Source organism: Oryx dammah, unplaced genomic scaffold, assembly GCF_014754425.2.
Source record: "Oryx dammah isolate SB20612 unplaced genomic scaffold, SCBI_Odam_1.1 HiC_scaffold_11, whole genome shotgun sequence".
Lineage (NCBI taxonomy): Eukaryota > Metazoa > Chordata > Mammalia > Artiodactyla > Bovidae > Oryx > Oryx dammah.
The window spans coordinates 19,161,600-19,181,524 of NW_024070195.1; the positions used below are offsets into that span (position 1 = coordinate 19,161,600).

The 19,925-nt window shown below is 46.2% G+C and overlaps 1 protein-coding gene across 5 annotated transcripts in view; it reads right to left on the minus strand.

Annotated features, from left to right (window-relative positions):
- The window catches only part of RIPOR2 (RHO family interacting cell polarization regulator 2), a 109,206-nt gene that overhangs the window by 16,429 nt on the left and 72,852 nt on the right, over positions 1-19,925 (minus strand). For 2 of the 5 annotated variants that reach the window (XM_040249939.1, XM_040249940.1), the window contains exons 8-14: positions 18,405-18,468; positions 12,371-12,414; positions 11,038-11,163; positions 10,633-10,781; positions 8,674-8,803; positions 3,925-4,608; positions 466-650 (exon numbers count right to left, since the gene is read on the minus strand). In XM_040249939.1, the coding sequence (XP_040105873.1) occupies positions 466-650; positions 3,925-4,608; positions 8,674-8,803; positions 10,633-10,781; positions 11,038-11,163; positions 12,371-12,414; positions 18,405-18,468 (1,382 nt within the window). The other 3 variants (XM_040249943.1, XM_040249941.1, XM_040249942.1) reach the window with 3 other exon arrangements.

Here is a 19,925-nt window from a genome sequence, read left to right on the forward strand (position 1 = left end):
AGATAAGGGATTGGAAAAGCAAAATCTAACAAAATGAAGAAATTAGGAATAAGATGCAAATCAAGGAGAACCAGGTCAAGACTGATGATCCAGTAAGAGTTCTCCAGAAACACAGTATGTGAAGTTAATTTGAAATTCATTACACTGGGGCCAAGCTGTAGTCACTGAAGCCTATTACAAGATGGATATGTACACATCCATACTTATACATTAGTGTACGTATACTTGTACAAAAATTTCCCTTTCATTTATAAAAAGTAAAATTTCATTTTTCTTAAACAACACCAAAAGAGGTGAACTGTATTTAAAAATTGTACAGGGCAGTGAAAAGGATCTGTAAACCAATTCAGGTAGAGAGTTTTATCTTCCTGAAGATGTGTAGCAGGTCCTATCTGGTAGCAATAAATAACTGCTGTACCAGCAATGACAGTGGAAAGAGAAGCAGATGCTGACTTCAAGACTTACCTATTTTTCTCAGTCTCAGTGTCTGAAAATACTGAGTCAGCACCTCCTCCAACATTACAAACCTCATCACCATCCTCCTCCTCCTCGTCAAAATCAGAGGTGTTCAGGAAATCAAAGCTTTCTAAAGCACTTTCAACAGTAAGACTTAAACTGGAAGACCTGCTTCGGCTTACTGCTGGCTTGCACTGCAAAGGCAGAAGGTACCAAGGAGAATATCAACATATTCGGAAGGAGAAACACAACAAAGACACCCAATGGGAGATGCGACACTTTCTTTTTTTTCAAGCTTTTATTTTTATTTTTTTGTTGGCATTAAAAAAATTCATTTAAAAATCTTCTTATAAAAAAGTACAACCGTGGATAAAGTGACACAGTATCTGGGATTTGTTCCAAAAGAATCTGGAGGGAAGGAAGCAGGTAGAGAAAGACAAGTTTGGCCATGAATTGATCATGGTGGAGGTGTGCTGATGGCCACATTAGGATCTATTATTTGATCCTTTCTATTCCTGTTTGAAATATTTATAATCAAAAGTTTTAAAAATATTACAATCAGAAAGTCTTGGGAAACAGAATGGCTATTCTCTCTCTTAATACTGCTCAACCCCAAATAAAATTGAACTGGCAGACAAATCTAAAGGGTCAATGTCAACTACTAACCGATCTCTTAACTCCAAGTGGCAACGTGGTCTGTGCCCTGAGACAGGGCGAGCTAACTAAGGCACCTGTCCTAAAGGGTTCACAAAACAAATCTCAGAAACAGAAAACTACTCACTCATGCACACTCTCTAAGTAGATTTAAATACTAATTTTACATTCACAGCATGTAATTTTCCTTTGAGCATCGAGGAGAAAATAAACGGCACGAGCATGACAAGGAGTAGCTGTGCTTCCTTTACAACTTTGTCTTTGAAGGAACAACTTCCATCTCTCCCCTGACTGGGCCCTGGAATTATGTGAGCAAATCCATTCTATGACCTGGAGAACTCTGTATTTCTGGATGTTAAACAGAAACATTACAAACAGGATAATGCCCATTGCTTTGGGCACAGAGATGGGGAGAAGTTCTTCCAAACAGTCAAAAGGATGTTGGGAGGGATCGAACGGGACAAATCCTGCAAGTAAAAGGAGCTAAATGTCCTCCATCCAGTTAGGTGGCACTCCCTGCTGACTTCGTTACACAGGGTCGGAAGGGCCTGGCAGGAGTCTGAGTCTTTTAAATCAGAGTTGTTTCATTCGCCCTCAGTGATCTCCGTCCAAGAGGCAGCACCATTTAGTTTCTGATCGTCAAGGTGTTTAGCATCCTAGGAGTGTGAAGGAGGAAAAAAAGAGAATGCTTTGCCAGCAGATGCTTTAATCCTGGCTGGAGACAAAGCCACTTGCCCCAGACCTTGACTCTAACGTCATTTTCCATCTCAGAGAGAGAGGAGGAGCCATTCCCAACTCAACCCACTTGTAGGGTCTTCTTTCCTAAGCTAGACTGCAGAACCTGATCGTGCACAGTATGGATGTGTTTAAATACGATCAAAAGAAAGAAAGGGGGGAAGTTAAGAATTTTAGGACAGTTTTGGAACAAGAGCAGATTGGAATAAAAATCTTGAAAGAAACTGACAGCCCCCAGGTTTTTAGAAGACTTAACGGATGACTTGCTCAGTGCTTCCTGGTGGACTGCGCACTCTAGATGCCTGGAAATGGGGGCTGCCATCACACTAGCTTTCTTTGAGGCGTTTATTTTAGGTGGATTGTGTCTTGGCTCTTCACATTTAACACCTTTCTGCCCACTAAGCAAAGCTGGTCAACTGTGCAGATAAGCACTTGTTGAAGGGATCAAAGAAGTTTTCCCTGGGATACTAGACAAGCAGCCTCCATCCATGAGTCCTGAGCTGATGCTCTGGAGTTATGTTTGACGGGAAGCAGATTCAAAGTGCCCTTCCCTGCTGCTAAGAGGCTATACCTACAGCAGAATCAATCTGTCAGGAGCAATAGAGAATGTGGAGACTCAGAGCCTGAATTCTTCTCTGCCCTGGGCAGACATGCCCTCCAGAGCCAGGTCAGCATGACCGCAACTGTCAGAATAGCCTTGGGAAGCTAGTTCCAGATGCCACGGGGAAGGCCACATTTTCAAACCGTCATATCGAGGGATGCAACAGACTTCTGTGGGCTGACTCTCTGCTGGCCCCTGGCACTGTATTTTCAAAATGATCTTATAGAACAGGTCCCCAAAGAACTGCTCTTTCAGGAGAAAGGATCCAAGTTCTCTTCTTTATGGCAATAGATATCAGAGTGGCAAAGCAAAGAATATAAGAAGCGGCAGTGGGTTTCAGGACAGAGGATCCAGTTCTGTCTTCTTGTGCCGCGTTTTTAAAAATTTAATCTTTATTAAATTTTATCTACCAAGTGGAGGCAGATACATTCTGGGGTAGCAATAATGACTCATTATGAGGCTCTCCTGACTAGGAGGAAATCACCTTTCTGAATCCTCTCGTCCCATGTCTATCCTGAGTGGTCTAATTGGGAACAAGAGAGGAAGATATCTCTAGTGGAGTCAGAGTCCTCTGGCTTCTAGATTATTTGTGAGTGATTAATCTGGGATTCTAATTCACTGATTTGGGCCAACTGCTGAGAAGGGAATCTTCTAGGAGGTAGTGCCTGGGGCAGGGAGAGATGCCCGTGGTCCTCGTATCCTGGCTGCCCAACTCTGTCTTCAACCAGGGAAGGGCCTTCCTGCTTCCTGGAAACCCCAAGAGGGACCCTCTCCAGTAACATCTCAATGAGATACGATGCTCAAAAGGCCACCATTCATTTCACATTTGGGATCTGAATGATGAACTCTGGGGCTGAGGGAGTCTAGATATCCTCTAGAGCTGTTAATTTAACTCCCAGTCATTCTCCTAAAGTTGATCCGTTGTCAGGAAAATAAAAATTAATATATGCTACTAGTATTAAATGGCAACCCACTCCAGTATTCTTGCCTGGGAAGCCCCACAGACAGAGGAGCCTGAGGAGTTACAGTCCATGGGGTTGCAAAAACTGTCAAATATGACTTAGCACCTAAACAACAACTAGTATTAAAAAATAAATGCCATTTGGTGGTGGTTTAGGGGCTTCCCTGGAAGTTCAGTCGGTAAAGAATCCACCTGCAATGCAGGAGACCCCGGTTCGATCCCTGGGTGGAGAAAATCCCCTGAAGAAGGAAATGGCAACCCACTCCAGTATTCTTGCCTAGAGAATCCCATGGACAGAGGACCCGGTAGTATACAGTCCTTGGGGTTACAAAGAGTCAGACACGACTCAGCAACTAAATAACTAGTATTAAAAAATCAATGTCATTTACATATTGATTATCTACTGATCCTGTGATAGGGAAGGATTAAAAAAAAAAAAGATAGTCTATTTTAAATAGAATGTTGGCTTAAGAGACTGTCTCGGAAACTAATCCAATTTCCCTGAAAAGGTACTTACTTTTAGAATATCATCCAGGTGCATGACTTCTTGGTTCAGATCCTGAAACTCTTTATACTGCTCTTTGTGTGGTTCTAACGCAAGGAAAAGCCCGTTAAAGGCGTCCTCTAGGCTTCCATCCAGGAAAGACCTACAGCCTTCCGACTCTGCACTGACCGAGCCCTCCGAGAGCAGCCTCTCCGTGGCCGCCGGCACCTCCGCCGAGGTGAGCCTCTTGACCAGCTGCTTCGTGATGTTTCCTTCAAAAGTGTCCAGCTCCACGGGCTTGAGTTCAGAGGCCTCTTGCAGAAGGGCCTCTTGCAAAAGGACCTCTGCAACTCCCTTCTGCAGGAACAGGCGCTCCGGCCCGGCAACAGTGGCCGCTCGGCAGCCCTCGGCCTTCCCCGTCCCCTGGGTCTCTCCCTCGGGGTGGGGCCGGGGCTCAGAGCCTTCTCTCGAGGAGCTGCTGCAAGAGGCCGAGCTGGAGTCCTCCAAGCCCTCGTTCTGGGAGGACTGCCTGCCTGCGGGCAGCTCTGCGGAGGTGATGGTGATTTCTGGATTTGCCGCGCACGCGCCAGGGAGAGAGTCAGCTGGGCCGGGGGCGAGGGTGCAGTCCCCGTTGGGCAGATCGCTGAAGCTGAGGGACAGTGGCATTTTCTCCTCGGCTGCCTTCCCGTTTTCAAAGATCTCATCAGGTAGATTTGACTGTAGATAAAAGGCAAATCATTATGATTTTGGAAACAAGGGATGTGTTTGGCCTTGTTCATTTCCAGACAAAATCTAAGACAATTAAAAAGAAATAGACCTTTCACGATATTAACATTGTATTTGTTGATTGTGTGTGTGTGTGTGTGTGTGTGTCTGCAAGCATGGCAAGACAAAACAAGCCTTTAAAAACTCGATTTCCATTGTTGAACCTAAGTAAAAGTTCATTGTACTGGTCTCAGGTTTAAAATTTTTGAAACAAAAAAGCTGGATGCTTGTTTCCTAAATGCCAGGATCTCACAATATCTGGCAGCCATAGTTAAGAACACCACCGGTTCTTTTTTTTTTGCGGGGGGGGGCATCGATCTTAAAGGGCTTCCCAGCATTCATGCTAGTTCATTCAAAAGATGTGATGCTTTGTTCTGCTTCATTTCTCATAAATTAGTTTTTGAAAATCTCTACCCACAAATCCCAAGCCCTGGAAAATGTTTTATTAATTCAGGAACCATGCCACAAATAATTCAAGGCCAGAAATATGTTTGCAGAGCTTCTATAAAAAGAGGAGAAAAAGACTGATGAACTAAATAACTGTGTTCCAGGGCTGCAAACACCAGAGCTCCCAGGGTGTCTGGAAGCCCCGGGTGCTCTGCTGGACAGCCCCAGCTCTGTGATCCGTGAAGCAGAACTCAGAAGACAGAGGTCAGAAATACCCAGGTAACCAAGATAATTCATTTATGCAGGCATTAGCAATCTCCAAGTCATCTTTCCTGACACTGTGGTCTGCATAGTGTTGAAGTGCCAAACACTGTTCAGTGGGAAAAGTTTTCTAGTTATTTGAGATCGACTCCTTCAAAACGAATACTTTCTCTTGGATTCCAGATTTGATTGTTTAAGTAAATATAAGTACCTAGTTTAATTTTATATAAAACAATGAGGGACTTTCTTGGTGGTGCAGTGGTTAGGACTTTGTGCTTCCACAGCAAGAGGCACAGGTTTGATCCCCAGTCAGGGAACTAAGATCCCACATGCCATGTGGCATTGACAAAAAATAAAAAAAAATTTAAAACAACAACAACAATTGATCACGACAGTGCTGGGAATACATCCAGGAAACAAAAATATTGCAGCAAGTGAAGTGGGGAACAGACAGAAAGTGGCTCCCCGTTTTCCTCCAGCAATGTCCCTGGTCCCAACACCTGCAGTTTCAATCCAAACTCTCCACTCTCGTCTGGTTGGAACCTCAGGATGTGTCACTGGGACCCTCAAGTGACCTCTGCAAGCTCACTTTCTTTGTGTCTAAAACAGAGAATGTTTTCCTGGATTAGTGATTACTGAAAAGTGCTCCCCAGACTCGGAGCAGGGGGGGGGTGGGATAGGGGGTAGGGGTGGCGGGGCGGGATGGGGAGGGGGTGGAGGGAGCTGCAGGGACCGTTGTGGGGGTGCCGCTGCTCCCCTTACTACTGCCAGCTCCTTCACTTCAGTTTCCTTCCTCCTCTATCTCTACCCTCCTCTCATCCCCCCACAAACAGGCTTTATGCCTCCAGGGAGCAATGAAAGAGGAAGCTTCTGGGGAGAGATGGCGGAAGGCTGAGTCCTGCTCCCGGCACTTCCTCCATGGGGTCCCCTGGGCATCTCACAGAACCCTTGGTCCTGTGAGCTGTCTGGCCCAGCCTCAACTCGCCTTCAGAACATACACTTCCAGCAGCTCTGAGGGAGGCAGAGGCCTTGGCTAAGTAAGGAAGGCGGGGGACCCTGGGTGATCTCGATTCTTATTTAAACTCCAAACTCCACTTCAGCCATTTCTCTGCAGCCTCACATTCCCAAGCCCATATTTGCTCGGACTTAAGCGGCAAAGGTCGAGTTAGACTGAGCTGCCTGCCGAAGCGGCTGTACCAGATGCCAAGGGGCCGAGCATACAAACAGGCACAGGAGGGCTGGGATGTTGTAACTGACGGGTGATGTGGGCGCTGGAGCAAGGGGGTGGCTGCAGCCTGGGAGAGAGACAACCTGGAACTCAGCCCTGGAAGACAGAGAAGAAAGGAAGGAGGGGGAGGAAGTGTGTTCTAGAAGGAACAACAGTCCGCGGGAGATCCTGAGAGGGAGGGTGCATGGGGAGGCGGGGCGCTGGGCAGAGAATGAAGCCTGGAGAGATGGGAGGTGGGCCTGGAGAGCTGGGCTGGAAGGGAACTGGCTGCTCTGAGGAGTCTGTGTTCATCAAGTTCAAAAGGCTTTATGAACATATAGTTCAAAAGGCTATAGGAAGCCATCACATTTTTTTTCTAATCTTGCTCTTGTTTAAATGATGTGACTAAAATCGCTGCCAACTCCCTCTTCAGCCCTCTGACTCACACTGTATGAGCATGAATATACGCTTGGCGTTGGTAGTTACTCTATCGGCTGGTGCCTGCTTTATCTTTCCCATATCGTCTTCCCACTTCCCTTGTAAATTTCATTGGCATTTAGCCCCATCCATTTTACTGGTGGTTTTTTATTTTAATTCAGTGAATAAGAGGTTATTATTATTATTAACCAGAAGACTTTTCACCCTTTCCTCCTCTCTGGACATTCAAAGATTATTTATATGTCTGTAAAGGGCAGAACACGCCATGTATGTACATACATGTGTGTATGTGTATTCTCCTGTGACATAAAGGGCAACACGTATCATGTAGGTAACTTATTACATCTTTGACTGAAAATTAGAGCCTCTTTTACTATGATAGTATAAAACACACTAAGGCTAAGAACCTCTTTCAATAAAAAGAGCTCCAGGAAAATTGGTTTAAATCTTTCTGACTTCCTCAAATGCCAGTTTTTGAAGGCTACAACTGTAAAGATTGATATTAGTGATACATTAGCTTAACTTGTGAATGAGAAACTTCTTTGACTTCATGTGTGACTGTGTTTTTTTAAATGACAATCTTGTTACCATGGATATCTTTGCCACAGTGGAAAAAAGTCACAGCACAAAAGCAGAGATCATGGGAAGGGAAGGACAAACGGCCTCTCTCACAAAGGTGCATGCAAGCCCAAATTTCCCACCCTGCAGACAGGAGACCTGTAACCGTTAGCCAGTGAGCATGAGAGCGAAGATAAAGCAAGAGGCATGCCGAAGCATACATGCCACCAGCCCCCAAAGGCAAGCACGTCACACCCCGGCGGGCCACCCACACTCACATAAAACTCTAGCACGGCCTTGGGTCTCAGCCTGAGGGAGGGCAGGTCACTGAAAGAGCGGCTGCGGTGCAGCTTGGCAAAGAAAGAGTCTTGCAAGGCACTCAAGACAGACAGCCTTGGCTTGTCGGGTGAAGGATGCAACCATCTCTTCAGAAGTCAAAGCAAGATGGGGAGTTAGTGGAAAGTAGCAGGTTACTATGTTTCTGTCAGCTCTTAAGCAAGCGTTGCTGATTAAAACAAGGGGCCCTTATTTACATCTACTTCTTTAAAAGGCTGATCTCAGAGAATGAATGGAAAAGTTGACATGCGTTGATCAAAGTAACAGGTAAGTGGGGGTGGGGAGCAGAGCGGGGACAGAGTGGGTTGACCACCTGGGCACCGGTGGCCACGGGCATCTAGGCATGTGCTTCCCTTAGTCACCACTGGGTTGGGGTGAACTTGAAGATGACATCACAGTCGGCCCTCCCCTCTGTATCCAAGGGTTATGCATCCATGGAAAAGAAATTCCCGAAAGTTCCAAAAAGGAAAACTTCAATTTGCCAATTTGCTGGCAACTATTTACATAGCATTTACACTGTATTTACAACTATTTCTGTGTCATTTACATTACATTAAGTATCATAGGTAATCTAGAGATGATCTAGCATACACGGGAAGATGTGAAGGTTATGTGCAAACACTGCCATTTCATATAAAAGACTGACTGGAGCATCTTCGGATTTTGCTATCAAAGGGGAGTTCCCGGAACGAACCCCAGAGGATACAGAGGGGTGACTGCATTAAGAATTATTGAGACTCCCTAACACTGTACGTTAGGCATTTCAGAGGCTGAATGCAAGCACCGCCTCAGGTTCATCACCGCACCTCCAGAAAGCACACAGAACTTACGAAGAAGGAGTGATCTTTGAAGGTGGGCGTTTCCGGAGTACCCTGGCTATACATGGACATTCTTCTCTGGAGGGCGGCCACCTTGTTCCCAGCGCCCGAGGATGGGGTCACGTCCTCCACGTCAAACGGACTGCAAAACAACAGGACCCCATGAACGCATGCTTGTTAAAATCACCCATCATCACCAGACCGCAGGCCAAGAAAGCACCTCATTATACTAATGTAAACTCAGCCAGTGGGAACTGGGCTTGCTGTCTGTTGTCCAGTCACTAAGTCATGTCTGACTCTGTGACCCCTTGGACTATAGCCGGCGGGGCTCCTCTGTCCAGGCAAGAATACTGGAGTAGGCTGCCATTCCCTTCTCCAGGAATCATCCCAACCCAGGGACAGAACCGTGTCTCCTGTGTTGGCAGGCAGATTTTTTACCACTGAGCCACCAGGGAAGCTGGAGAGCTGGGCTGGTTTTGGCTGAATTGGTCTGTCACCAAACAAACCATGATTTTAAAAAAGTGGAGCAGAAAAAGAAGTCTAGACTCACCCAAAGGACCACAGATTATCATCACAGCTTTAAGCACAATTTATGAGCACACCTGGATACCAATTAAATCTGCTTCTCCATTCATATTAGAGACATAAACATAAAGAATCTGCCTGTGATGCAGGAGCCACAGGAGATGTGGGTTTGATCTCTAGGTCAGGAAGATCCCCTGGAGGAGGGCATGTCAACCCACTCCAGTATTCTTGCCTGGAGAATCCCAGGGATAGAGGAGCCTGGGAGGTTACAGTCCAAAGAGTTGCAAAGAGTTGGACACGAATGAAGTGACTTAGCATAACACAAGATGTTTAAGAAGTCTGTAAAAATTCCTGGAGCTTTGCAAGGACGGATGCTTTAATGATACAGGAGAGTAATAGATTATTGTTTGGTTCTGAAGAAAACACTCCTGTTCATTTCAGTTCACCCAGCGCCTGCTGCGTGATTGAGAGGACAACAGTCTGTTCACAAGGATGCCATTAGTCATCCTGCCATGGGCTCATCCAGCAGGGGCTTGCATTTGAGATGTCAGTGGTTACAAATTATGAGGAGAGACGGGCTAGGCAAATCATGTGGACACTGTTTCAGTGACAAGGTTACACGTCTTTGCTGCTTCCATGCCTGACCCTCTGTGTCGTAAAGGGGCCCAGATGTTAATATTCGACAGGCCCTCATTACTTGGTAACATGGGCGTAAGATCAACTGTTGTGAGCAACCAGTGTTTCATAACTTAGCAAGACCTTTCCCATGGGATGACTTCAGAAAACCACTTGTTATTTGGAGGATAATTGCTTTACAATGTTGTGTTGCTTTCGGCCATACAACAACGTGTATCAGCCATAAGTATACATATGGCCCCTCCCTCTTGAGCCTCCCTGCCACCCCCCACCCCTCTTAGCAGAAAACTACTTTTAAGTTCCTTATTTTGACAAAAGATTTCTCTTGCCCTTTGGAAATATTCTATTTCAGCATTTAGAGTGTAGAGAGACTAAAGATATCCAAAGCTTTCCAAAGCACTGTATGATGTCTGAGATAAAGAGGGTTAAGCAATTAAGACACCACAGCAAGCATCAGGATCTTTCTGCAGACAAAATATCTCATACTGGACCATTTCTTTCCTTCACATCAGTTGACTTGAGAGATACATTTCTTTATATACGTTCAAGGGTTGAGAAGGAGGGATGGAGGCAGGATAAAATGTTTAAAAACAGAAAGTCAAAGAGGAGAGTAGTGATATGATATTAACATGTGTGAACACCTAGCAACCCTATTAAAGAGATTCCTGGGCCCTGGGGTGGGGCCTGAGAGTCAGCGTTCATGCCAAGCTCCTTGGTGATTCTGATGGTCCACACCCCTCTCCCCCCCGGGAACAGCACGAGCGTGTGACACGTGTTTTCATTGCGATGATATAAAAAAGGGCAACTTACTACCAGGTGATTTCCAGGTTGAGTTTGATGGTGCCAAGGTCATTGATGTCCACAGCCACCACCTGAGGTCGGGCTGCAAACAGCTCTTTGGTCTCACAGGTCACGCTGCCCACCAGGAGGTGAGTCGCCAGCCCTTTGAGTTCTGTGACCTGGTGAGAGAGGGAAGGGAGAAAGGCCTTACAGGACAGCGCTGGACGAAGGCAGCCCCTCTCCTTTGTTTTTCTTGGCCGGGGCAGGCATTGCAGAATCGTATCTGAAGCTGGAGGTGGGTGTTTCCCGAGCCCGTCTCACATTTACACTGCCCGCTCTGACACGAGGGTGGGTCTGGGGACGTGCTTGTAGCACAGACAGCGGTCTGGGGGGTGGAGGGGCAGCAGACAGAGGTCTTGGGGACAGGTCCCGTACCTTGATGGAAATGAACCCGACTATCAGCGGCAGGAACACCATCTCTTCTCCGTCCCAGCTCTGTTTGCCGTTTACCTCTATCCTGCCTTTCAGTTTCCACCTCTGTCGGCCATACTTCATGAAAATCTGGGGAGAAGACGCCAAAGGGTCCTCAGGTTCCGCTGCTCTCACCCGCTTCCCCTCCAAACACCAGGATCGAAAAGGCAGGTAACAACCGCTCCTCCCCTTCTCCAGCATCCTCACACCACATCCTGACTGTCACTTCTTAAAGTTCTCGGGGTGGGAGTGGGTGGAGCAGAGGACCAGTGGGGAAAGACTTTCAAAAGGGAGTTAAGTTCTGCTCCTCTAGGGCCCAGTGCGGAGGGCTTCCTTTAAAAAAAGGTTATTGTATCAAGCCTTTCAGCTCACTCAGGTCAACCAGCTCTTTCTTTCCTCAGTTCTGCTTCAGTAGAAAAACCACTGGATTAATTCTGCACACTCCCCAGCCCCTTCAGAGAGACGAGGAGCCAACAGCTAAAATCTACTCAGCAGCCAGAAGCAAGAAATAACACATCCTCCTTTTGGGAAAGGGAGATGGAGCTGGACAAGGATTTTGAAACCTGACACTCTCTGGGGAGAGGGTGTGCAGACTCCCCTCAGGCAGACAGCTTTACTGGTTAGAGGAAGATACATTTCCCCCAACCTCCCACCAAGATGAATGATTAGAGAAGGTTCTGGAGGTGACGGTTAGATGAAATAATTATGCAGGTTCCCTTCTGAAAAGGAAAAAGATAAAAAGCTTTTTTTACTTTATGGAGTATACTTTTTATAAAGAAAGATCTAGATTTCACGATTCTTCACTCCTGATACTTACAAGAAGTCATAATCCTGGATTGGATCTTGGGTCAGGAAAAAAGCTGCTATCGAGGACAATATTGAGGCATGGAAAAACATGACTGTAGATCTCATATCTAACGATACAAGCTAAGGGATGAATGCCAAGTCTGCTCATGTCAAGAACTGGACAACGTTTATATGAAAGAATGTCTTCCTGTATTCAGGAAAATAATTTATGGGTGAAGGGTCATGATATCTGTGCATCAATCTACAATGGTTCAGAAAAATAACAACAACGATAGTAATAATAATAAAGCAAACGTGGCATAATGTTAAAAATTAGTGTCTAGATGACCCATATATGAGAGGTCTTATACTAATCTCTAAACTTTCTTATGGGCCCAAATTTCTTTTTCAAAACGAAAAAAATACAAATAAAAAGACAATTGAAGAAGCAAAATAACGACAACTGACTCTTGTCTCTCAAGTCCAACACCCAGACTGACACCATACTTACTTCATATTGATCTCCAGGACAGAGGCGAGCAAAGCCAGCCAGACCTGTAAGCAAGCAGTTGGGATCAGAGACACAAAGTCAGTTTCTCCTCTTTACAAACCCTCACTGGCACATTTATAAAAAAGTGTCAGGCCTTTTTGAAAACTCATGTAATATCTTCTGGGGACCCTCTGTGGGCACAGCTATTGTTGGGAATTCCACCTATCTCAGCGAGAAAGGACATTCCTTGCTGGGATGATGGGAAAGATGCTTGCCAGGCAGATAAGGGTGTTTCCTCTATGAAGAACCCCGGTAAGTCGTGAGACTGTGAGATAGATGAATCTGCTTTCCACCAGTTCCATGGGTGATGCCAGGGCTGAGATAGAGAAGGTCCATGGAGGCCTCAAAAAGCACCTGCTGTTACCACTCTCTGTCAGTAGATGGCAGCAACTTATCAGTTCCTCACACCTCTCCATCCACAGAATCACTCCATTGAGGACCAGTTTCTAACAAGAACATTAACAAGCCTCTTAAAAAGATTTACTGAAATAAGAGCAGAATTAAAGAAGCCAATTTTCACTAATAGTTTTCTGGACAACTAGTCTTTTATTTTGAGTACTTCTGAAGCAAAGCACAATCAACTTGTTTTTATAAATCCAAATTGGCTGGACATGCCAATTCCAATAAAATCCTAAACACTCTCTAAAAACCTCTACAGACTATTCAGAATTCATCTACTGCCTGTTTACCTACCTCTGTAATTACAGTGGAGGCCTGGTTAAAAAAGAAAAGAAAACAAAACAAAACCTAAAAAAATGATCTGATATCCTTGCTGGATAAAGGAGAGTAAAGGTGAAAATCCTTTGAAGGTTTTTTTTTTTTCCCCCTCTCAAAATCACTAGAAATTTTGTATTGGAATAACTTATCCAAATGGGAGAAAGCTACTTGGTACAGATGTTTTTGAGCTTCTCAGCTCATGTTATTAAAGCAAAAGTTTTTTTGAATTGCTTGTAGTTCCATCACACTGATACTGTGATTATCACCATATCATGGCATGTGGCAGTAGGTAGGTAAAAACAGGCCTGGGGCTATGCTATGCTTCTTCAAGTCCTGTCCGCTTATGTAAGCCATTACGGTACTGACGGCATAACTGAAACAGCTGCGTTTACTGCCTAGTGAGTATCCTTTCAACCTGGCCAGGTTTCTTTCAGACTCTGATGCCTGTTTGGACTTTCAACTGGGGAAAGCTTCCTGTCCCTCAGTGGTTTAGGGATGAATGCAGCATTGTCTACAGAACTTTCATGATGATCACTCCAAAACCCACCACAGGGGTCAGCACCAGAGAAGGACATGGGAGGTGAGGGGCTGAGGGGCCTTTTACCTCCATGGTGTGTCTTCCTGCCTCTTGTGGATGCTTTACTATAAACGCGACTGACTGATGAAACAGCTCTCCCACAACCTCCTTCAGAAGCCCCAGGTACTACAGTGAGCAGTCACCCACCCTGCTCTTCCTTTGCTCAAGGGCCATTCTACCAGAAGAACGCATCCCTTTTTTTTTCTAGTTCTACAAGGATCTACAAGGATATTCTTTTCCAAAGATAAAAAGGATCACACATGTTGGCTGGCAGCACGTACACAGAGAAAAGGCTGGTTGGAAATTCATGACAATTTTAACAAAATTTAGCACTGGGGGGAGCCATTCTGAAGCTAAGGAAGTCACACTTTCTACTCCAAGGAAAACAGCCAAATAGCTGAATAGCTGGGAGCTCCCATTACAGGCCTGACAGATTTATGCTGAGGCATAAATAATGCAGATATACTGGCTCCCTTGTAGATGTCCCCTCTCCTGGACTGGACCTGCCCTGAAAGCTGCAAGGGCCAGGACAGACTTTTGGACATACACACTGCCTGGAACTTAATTCGAAGTAGGTAATAACCGGGAGAAGAAGTTGATTTCAGTAACGGACCAGATCTTTTCATGTGCACATTGGTGGATGGCTCTGCACACTCCCTCTTTAGCCTGGCACTGGAGCCTCTTTAAAATCTGGCACCAAGGAGCCCCACAACTCTCCTCCCAAGGACCTTTCCTGCTTGCTCAGTTGCTCTGCTGCTAAGTCGCTTCAATTGTGTCCGACTCTGTGTGACCCCATAGATGGTAGCCCACCAGGCTCCCCCGTCCCTGGGATTCTCCAGGCAAGAACGCTGGAGTGGGTTGCTATTTCCTTCTCCAATGCATGAAAGTGAAGTCGCTCAGTCCTGTCCGACTCTTAGCGACCCCATGGACTGCAGCGCACCAGGGTCCTCCATCCATGGGATTTTCCAGGCAAGAGTACTGGAGTGGAGTTGCTCAGCTGTATCCAACTCTGTATGACCCTATGGACCGTCGCCCGCCAGGCTCCTCTGTCTATAGGATTCTCCAGGCAAGAATACTGAAGTGGGTTGCCATACCCTCCCTCCAGGGAAATCTTCCTGACTGAGGAATCAAACCTGAGTCGCTTATGCCTCCTGCATTGGAAGGCAGTGACACCTGGGAAGCCCAAGGTCCTCTTATTCTAACACAAAAGTTACATCCGGGAAGCCTTTCTCTTTCCTGCTTCTGTCCCCCTTCTCACCCCTCCCTGCCAGGCTTCTAAGCAATTGGCCACATTATTGGTTAGGCAGGTTGTTTATTCCACTGAATTGGACTGGCTCATGCATCCATTTTCTCCAGTAGACTGTGTGGAAGTCAAGGCCAGGGACTGTTTACCAGGATGCAGCTGGCCAACAGCAGCTCAGTGAGCACTTGATCAATTGCTTTTAACCATCACCTACCCCACCCCCACCAAAAGCCCCACAGAATGATTTTGTTGTTGTGGGTTGGGGTGGGGTGAAAAAGGAAGTGGGGAAGGGTGTGGCAGGAAGAAGCTGAGTTACCAGGTCTGAGAATGTTATGAAAGATCCTCAGTTTATGTCACTATGTATGTTGGGAGCCGTAATTTTTTCTTACCAGAATTAATAACAGATAAAGTAGCTAACTGCAAAGATGCAAGATTTCTTGGCAGTGCAAGTGACTGGCTTCCTTTTATCAAGAGAAAGGACGATTTTCATGGGGATATTGCCCTTGAAAGGCTTCATAGAAATAATTGAAGTTTTCATGTTAGATTAGGAAAGCGGAAGTGAGCTTGCAGGTTTGACTGATCCCTGAACCCAGAGAGAAGCCAGGGAAGCCCATTGGGTAGGGGGAGAGAACAAAGTCAAGGGTAGTGATGGAAGACCAGGAGCCAGCAGAAAGTTCAGTCCGTCCATCACGATAACTCGTCATAATGCGGATTTGTTCTTCGGCTGGGCAGCCAGTCCCCCAGTGGATGGCAGAGTCCCCACAGCCTCCTCACTGACCACCAGGCCTGAGGTCCAGTTCCGGTGGGTGGGATCCCCTTTCTCCCACACCTCTCCCGGGATGCCTGTGTGCTGGGTGGAGGATGACCATCCCACAGAGAAGAGAACATTCTTTGAGCAATCTTTTGTCATATCTGCTCAACTGTGTTAGAACTTCCCTGATGGTCCAGCGGTTAAGACTTGGCACTTCTGTTCCAGAGAGCATGAGTTTGATCCCTGGCTGGGGAACTAAGATCCCACTGCAGCAAAAAAATAAAGTACTGTGCGACTTTGGGGACAAGTCACTTAACCCTGTTCCCCATGGCAGAAATGGGGAAATTACCATCCCACCCCAAACTGGTGCATTTGATAACAGTGTCAGGATATATGGAACTGCCTGTGTTAACAGTGAGACGATGATGGGTGTGACGGGAATTTCTCTCAGCTGTGAGACCCTAGATGGTGCTAGCCTGCGTGGCTGGTGCCTCGAGAGCTGGAAGGAGAGAGAAGTGTTCTCTGCGAAATGCTGACCCAGGACAGTAGTTTTCATCCTGAGGATGGAAAATACACACATTCCAGGGCCCCGCCCTGACATGCTGAGAGGGGGGCAGGGCCCGAGTGGCTTTAGAACCACTGGCTCAGGTGAGGACTCAAAATGGAGAGGATGGACCGAAAATCCGAAAAAGCACAGATGCTGCACGTCAGCAGTGAAGTAAGCGTTGAGACTTCATACTGAATAACAGACTGACTGGCAGTGGGATTTGCTGGAGAGAAGAACAAAGCCGTGTGGGCAGCTGAGGGTCAAGGTCGTGTGGACTGGCAGGTATACTCATACAGAGAAGCTCTCCAGGCATCAAACTTGACAGAAAAATCTCTCTCCTGAGATAGGTGACTCATTGGAAAATGAAGCTTTCCTGTTGAACACTTTTTTAAAAAAGCGCCCCTTTCCTACTCCCTTGATGGCAAAAAGTAGACAAGAGAGTGATTAAATCCCCACTAGCAACCCAGGATGCAGCTGCTAAGACACCTCAGCAGAGGAAAGGCGCACACACCAGCCATTTTCTCCGCGGTGAGTGGGCGAAGGGCCCAGACTCAGAAGGAAGAAGGGCCTGCTGTGATGGCTGCTCGTTTGAGAGCCCTGATGGCACTGGACTGCTGGCCTGACACCTGGGGGATGCTCTGTTTTCTAACACTAGAGCTTTTTTTTTGTCTTGAAGATGCTAGTGGTGCAAACTGACACTGCTTCTAGGGTAGAACTTTCTGGAGTCAATACCAGAAAGCCGGTGGGAAAATGCACAGTCCTCTGGGAGAGTTAACGTTAAAAAGCATTTAAAAATGAAGAACTTGGTATGTTGTTTACAGGAAGGGCTTCCCTGGTGGTTCAGATGGTAAAGTGCCTGTCTGCAATGCAGGAGACCCGGGTTTGATCCCTGGGTTGGGAAGATCCCCTGGAGAAGGAAATGGCAGCCCATTCCAGTACTCTTGCCTGGAAAATCCCATGGACAGAGGAGCCTGGTAGGCTACAGTCCATGGGGTCACAAAGAATCGGGCACGACTGAGAGACTTCACTTTACAGGAAAGTAGAGCATAAGTACTCTTGCCTGGAAAATCCCATGGATGGAGGAGTCTGGTAGGCTGCAGTCCATGGGGTCGCTAAGAGTCGGACACGCCTGAGCGACTTCACTTTCACTTTTCATTTTCATGCATTGGAGAAGGAAATGGCAACCCACTCCAGTGTTCTTGCCTGGAGAATCCCGGGGACGGGGGAGCCTGGTGGGGTGCTGTCTATGGGGTTGCACAGATTGAGACACGACTGAAGCGACTTAGCAGCAGCAGCAGAGCATAAATGAACAAACTCAATGACACCGAGAAGCCAAAAGACAAGTCTAGAGAGTGGGATATTCTGTACAACAGTGGCTTCAACGTAGTGTCAACGGTAAGAAAACAAAACAAAACAAAACAGGGTGGGGTCTGTTTTAGATAAAAAGTAAACTAAAAAGAGATACTTGATGACCAGTGATAATGTGTGGACCTAGTGTGGATCCTGATTTGAACAAACCGACTATACAACTCACTTTTAAGATGACTGGGCCATTTGCCAATGGAATGGATCCATAACAAAGGTGTGTTCATTTTATTAGAAGTGACAATACTTGGCACGTGGTGATGTAAGATGCTCTATTATTTTTTCCCCCCGACAGCACCACGCAGCTTGTGGGATCTTAGTTCCCTGAGCAGGGATTGAACCTGGGCCCTCGGCGCTGAGAGCACAGAATCCCAACCACTGGACCACCAGAGAGGTCCCAAGATGTCCCTGTTCTTTAAGAGAGGCTTATTGCAGTCTACAGGGGGAGACTCCCACATATGAGTTTTATTTCATCAAAGGAAAAACAAAGACAAGGAAGCAGATGAAGCAAAGGCGGCAAAACCTTGCCAATTATTAAATGGAGGTGATGGGTCTATGGGGGTTTCTTGTAATATTCTCTCCATGTTTGTGTATGTTTGAGATCCTGTCATAGTAAATATTGAAGTGTGTAGGCAAGGCTCAGGATGAGAAGGTTCTGGAGCATCAATAAATTAAGTGGGGAGGGCTAAGAGAAGGTGGCCTAGTATCTTTACAAGGACAATAGAGTACGTGATGTGACACTTGGAGGAGCTCTGCAGGGCTGACGCCTGCCTCTCTAAACAGAGGGGAGGATACCTTTCATCTTGATGGAGAACTCCCCCAGCTGCTTCTCCAGCTCCGCTTCAATGGCACACATGTTCTAGAAAGAGCACAGGGGACCAGCATTAGAACTTTTCTCAAAGCACACCATGTTCTCATAGCAGTGGACAACCACTGCTCAAACCGGAGGCATTTACCTGTTTGTGATGAGTTACACGACCCTGCTCATGGAGCAATCCTGACAAAATGTTTTACCTAAGCCTAAATGAGCCTTCTAGTGTGTGGGAAATTTAGAGCACAGGAGACCAAGTTAACTTATAAACAGTCAGATAGATCTGGAATGTGGGAGATTCTAAAAGAACTGGCCTGGATTATATAAAAAGGCAGTAGTACTATGGGATAGAAATTCTAGTTAAAAGCGATTAAAGAGACATAACAACCAAATGTAATGTGTTAACTCTGATTCCATCCTGATTTGAAAGTAAATAAAGTAAAAGAGTTATGAAAGACATTATTGGACCAAATAAGAGAAATCTGAAAATGTACAGGATATTAGATCATTGTATTCAATGACTGGTAATTAATATTCTTAGTTGTGATAATGGTGTGTGGTTATGCAAAGAATACATGTGTTATACAGGTTCTCATTAAAGCATCCATGCTAAAATATTTATGGGGTGAAATGTCACATTACCACTTACCATCGAATGACTTAGTAAAAAGGGAAAAAAACGGGAAAAAATGCAAGAGAAGGAAAGCAAATATGGCAAAACATTAGCAACTGGTAAGTCTAAATAAAGTAATATGACGGTCGACATTCTAGTCTTTAGTTTTCTGTAGGTTTGAAATTTTTCTTTACAATAATTTGGAGTCAAACGAGCTGACAAGTTCAACTGTACTCCAAGTGAGTGAGGCAGGATTCCTGCTGCCGTGCCAGGAGGCCCCCAAAATGACTCTTGGGTTTGACAAACGTCCTCTCCTTGTCTAATGTTGAGGGAACAGTGGAGGCAAAGGAGCGACACCATCTCTGCCTGTGGTTAGATGTCTAACCACCCAGCCTACTTCCTCAGTGTCTGAGGACATAAACAACAGAGCAGCTACAGTTAGAAATCAAGAGGAAAAGCGCTGTGGCCGGGGGCTGCCCCCATGGAGGCCCTCCTGCAGTGGCCAGTTTAAGCTTTGGGTGGTAGCTCAGCTGGTAAAGAATCCACCTGCAATGCAGGAGACCCCGGTTTGATTCCTGGGTCGGGAAGATCTGCTGGAGAAGGGATAGGCTACCCACTCAGTATTCTTGGGCTTCCCTAGTGGCTCAGACGGTAAAGAATCTGCCAGCAGTGCAAGAGACCTGGGTCTGATCCCTGGGTTGGGTAGATCCCTGGGAGAACAGCATGGCAACTCACTCCAGTATTCTTGCCTGGAGAATCCCATGGACAGAGGAGCCTGGTGGGCTACAGTCCATGGGGTCACAAAGACTTGGATACGACAGAGCGACTAAGCACAGCACACAGCTGTCACCTCTGGTGTTCTAAGCAGAAGGCCCTGTGCCAGCCTCCTGCA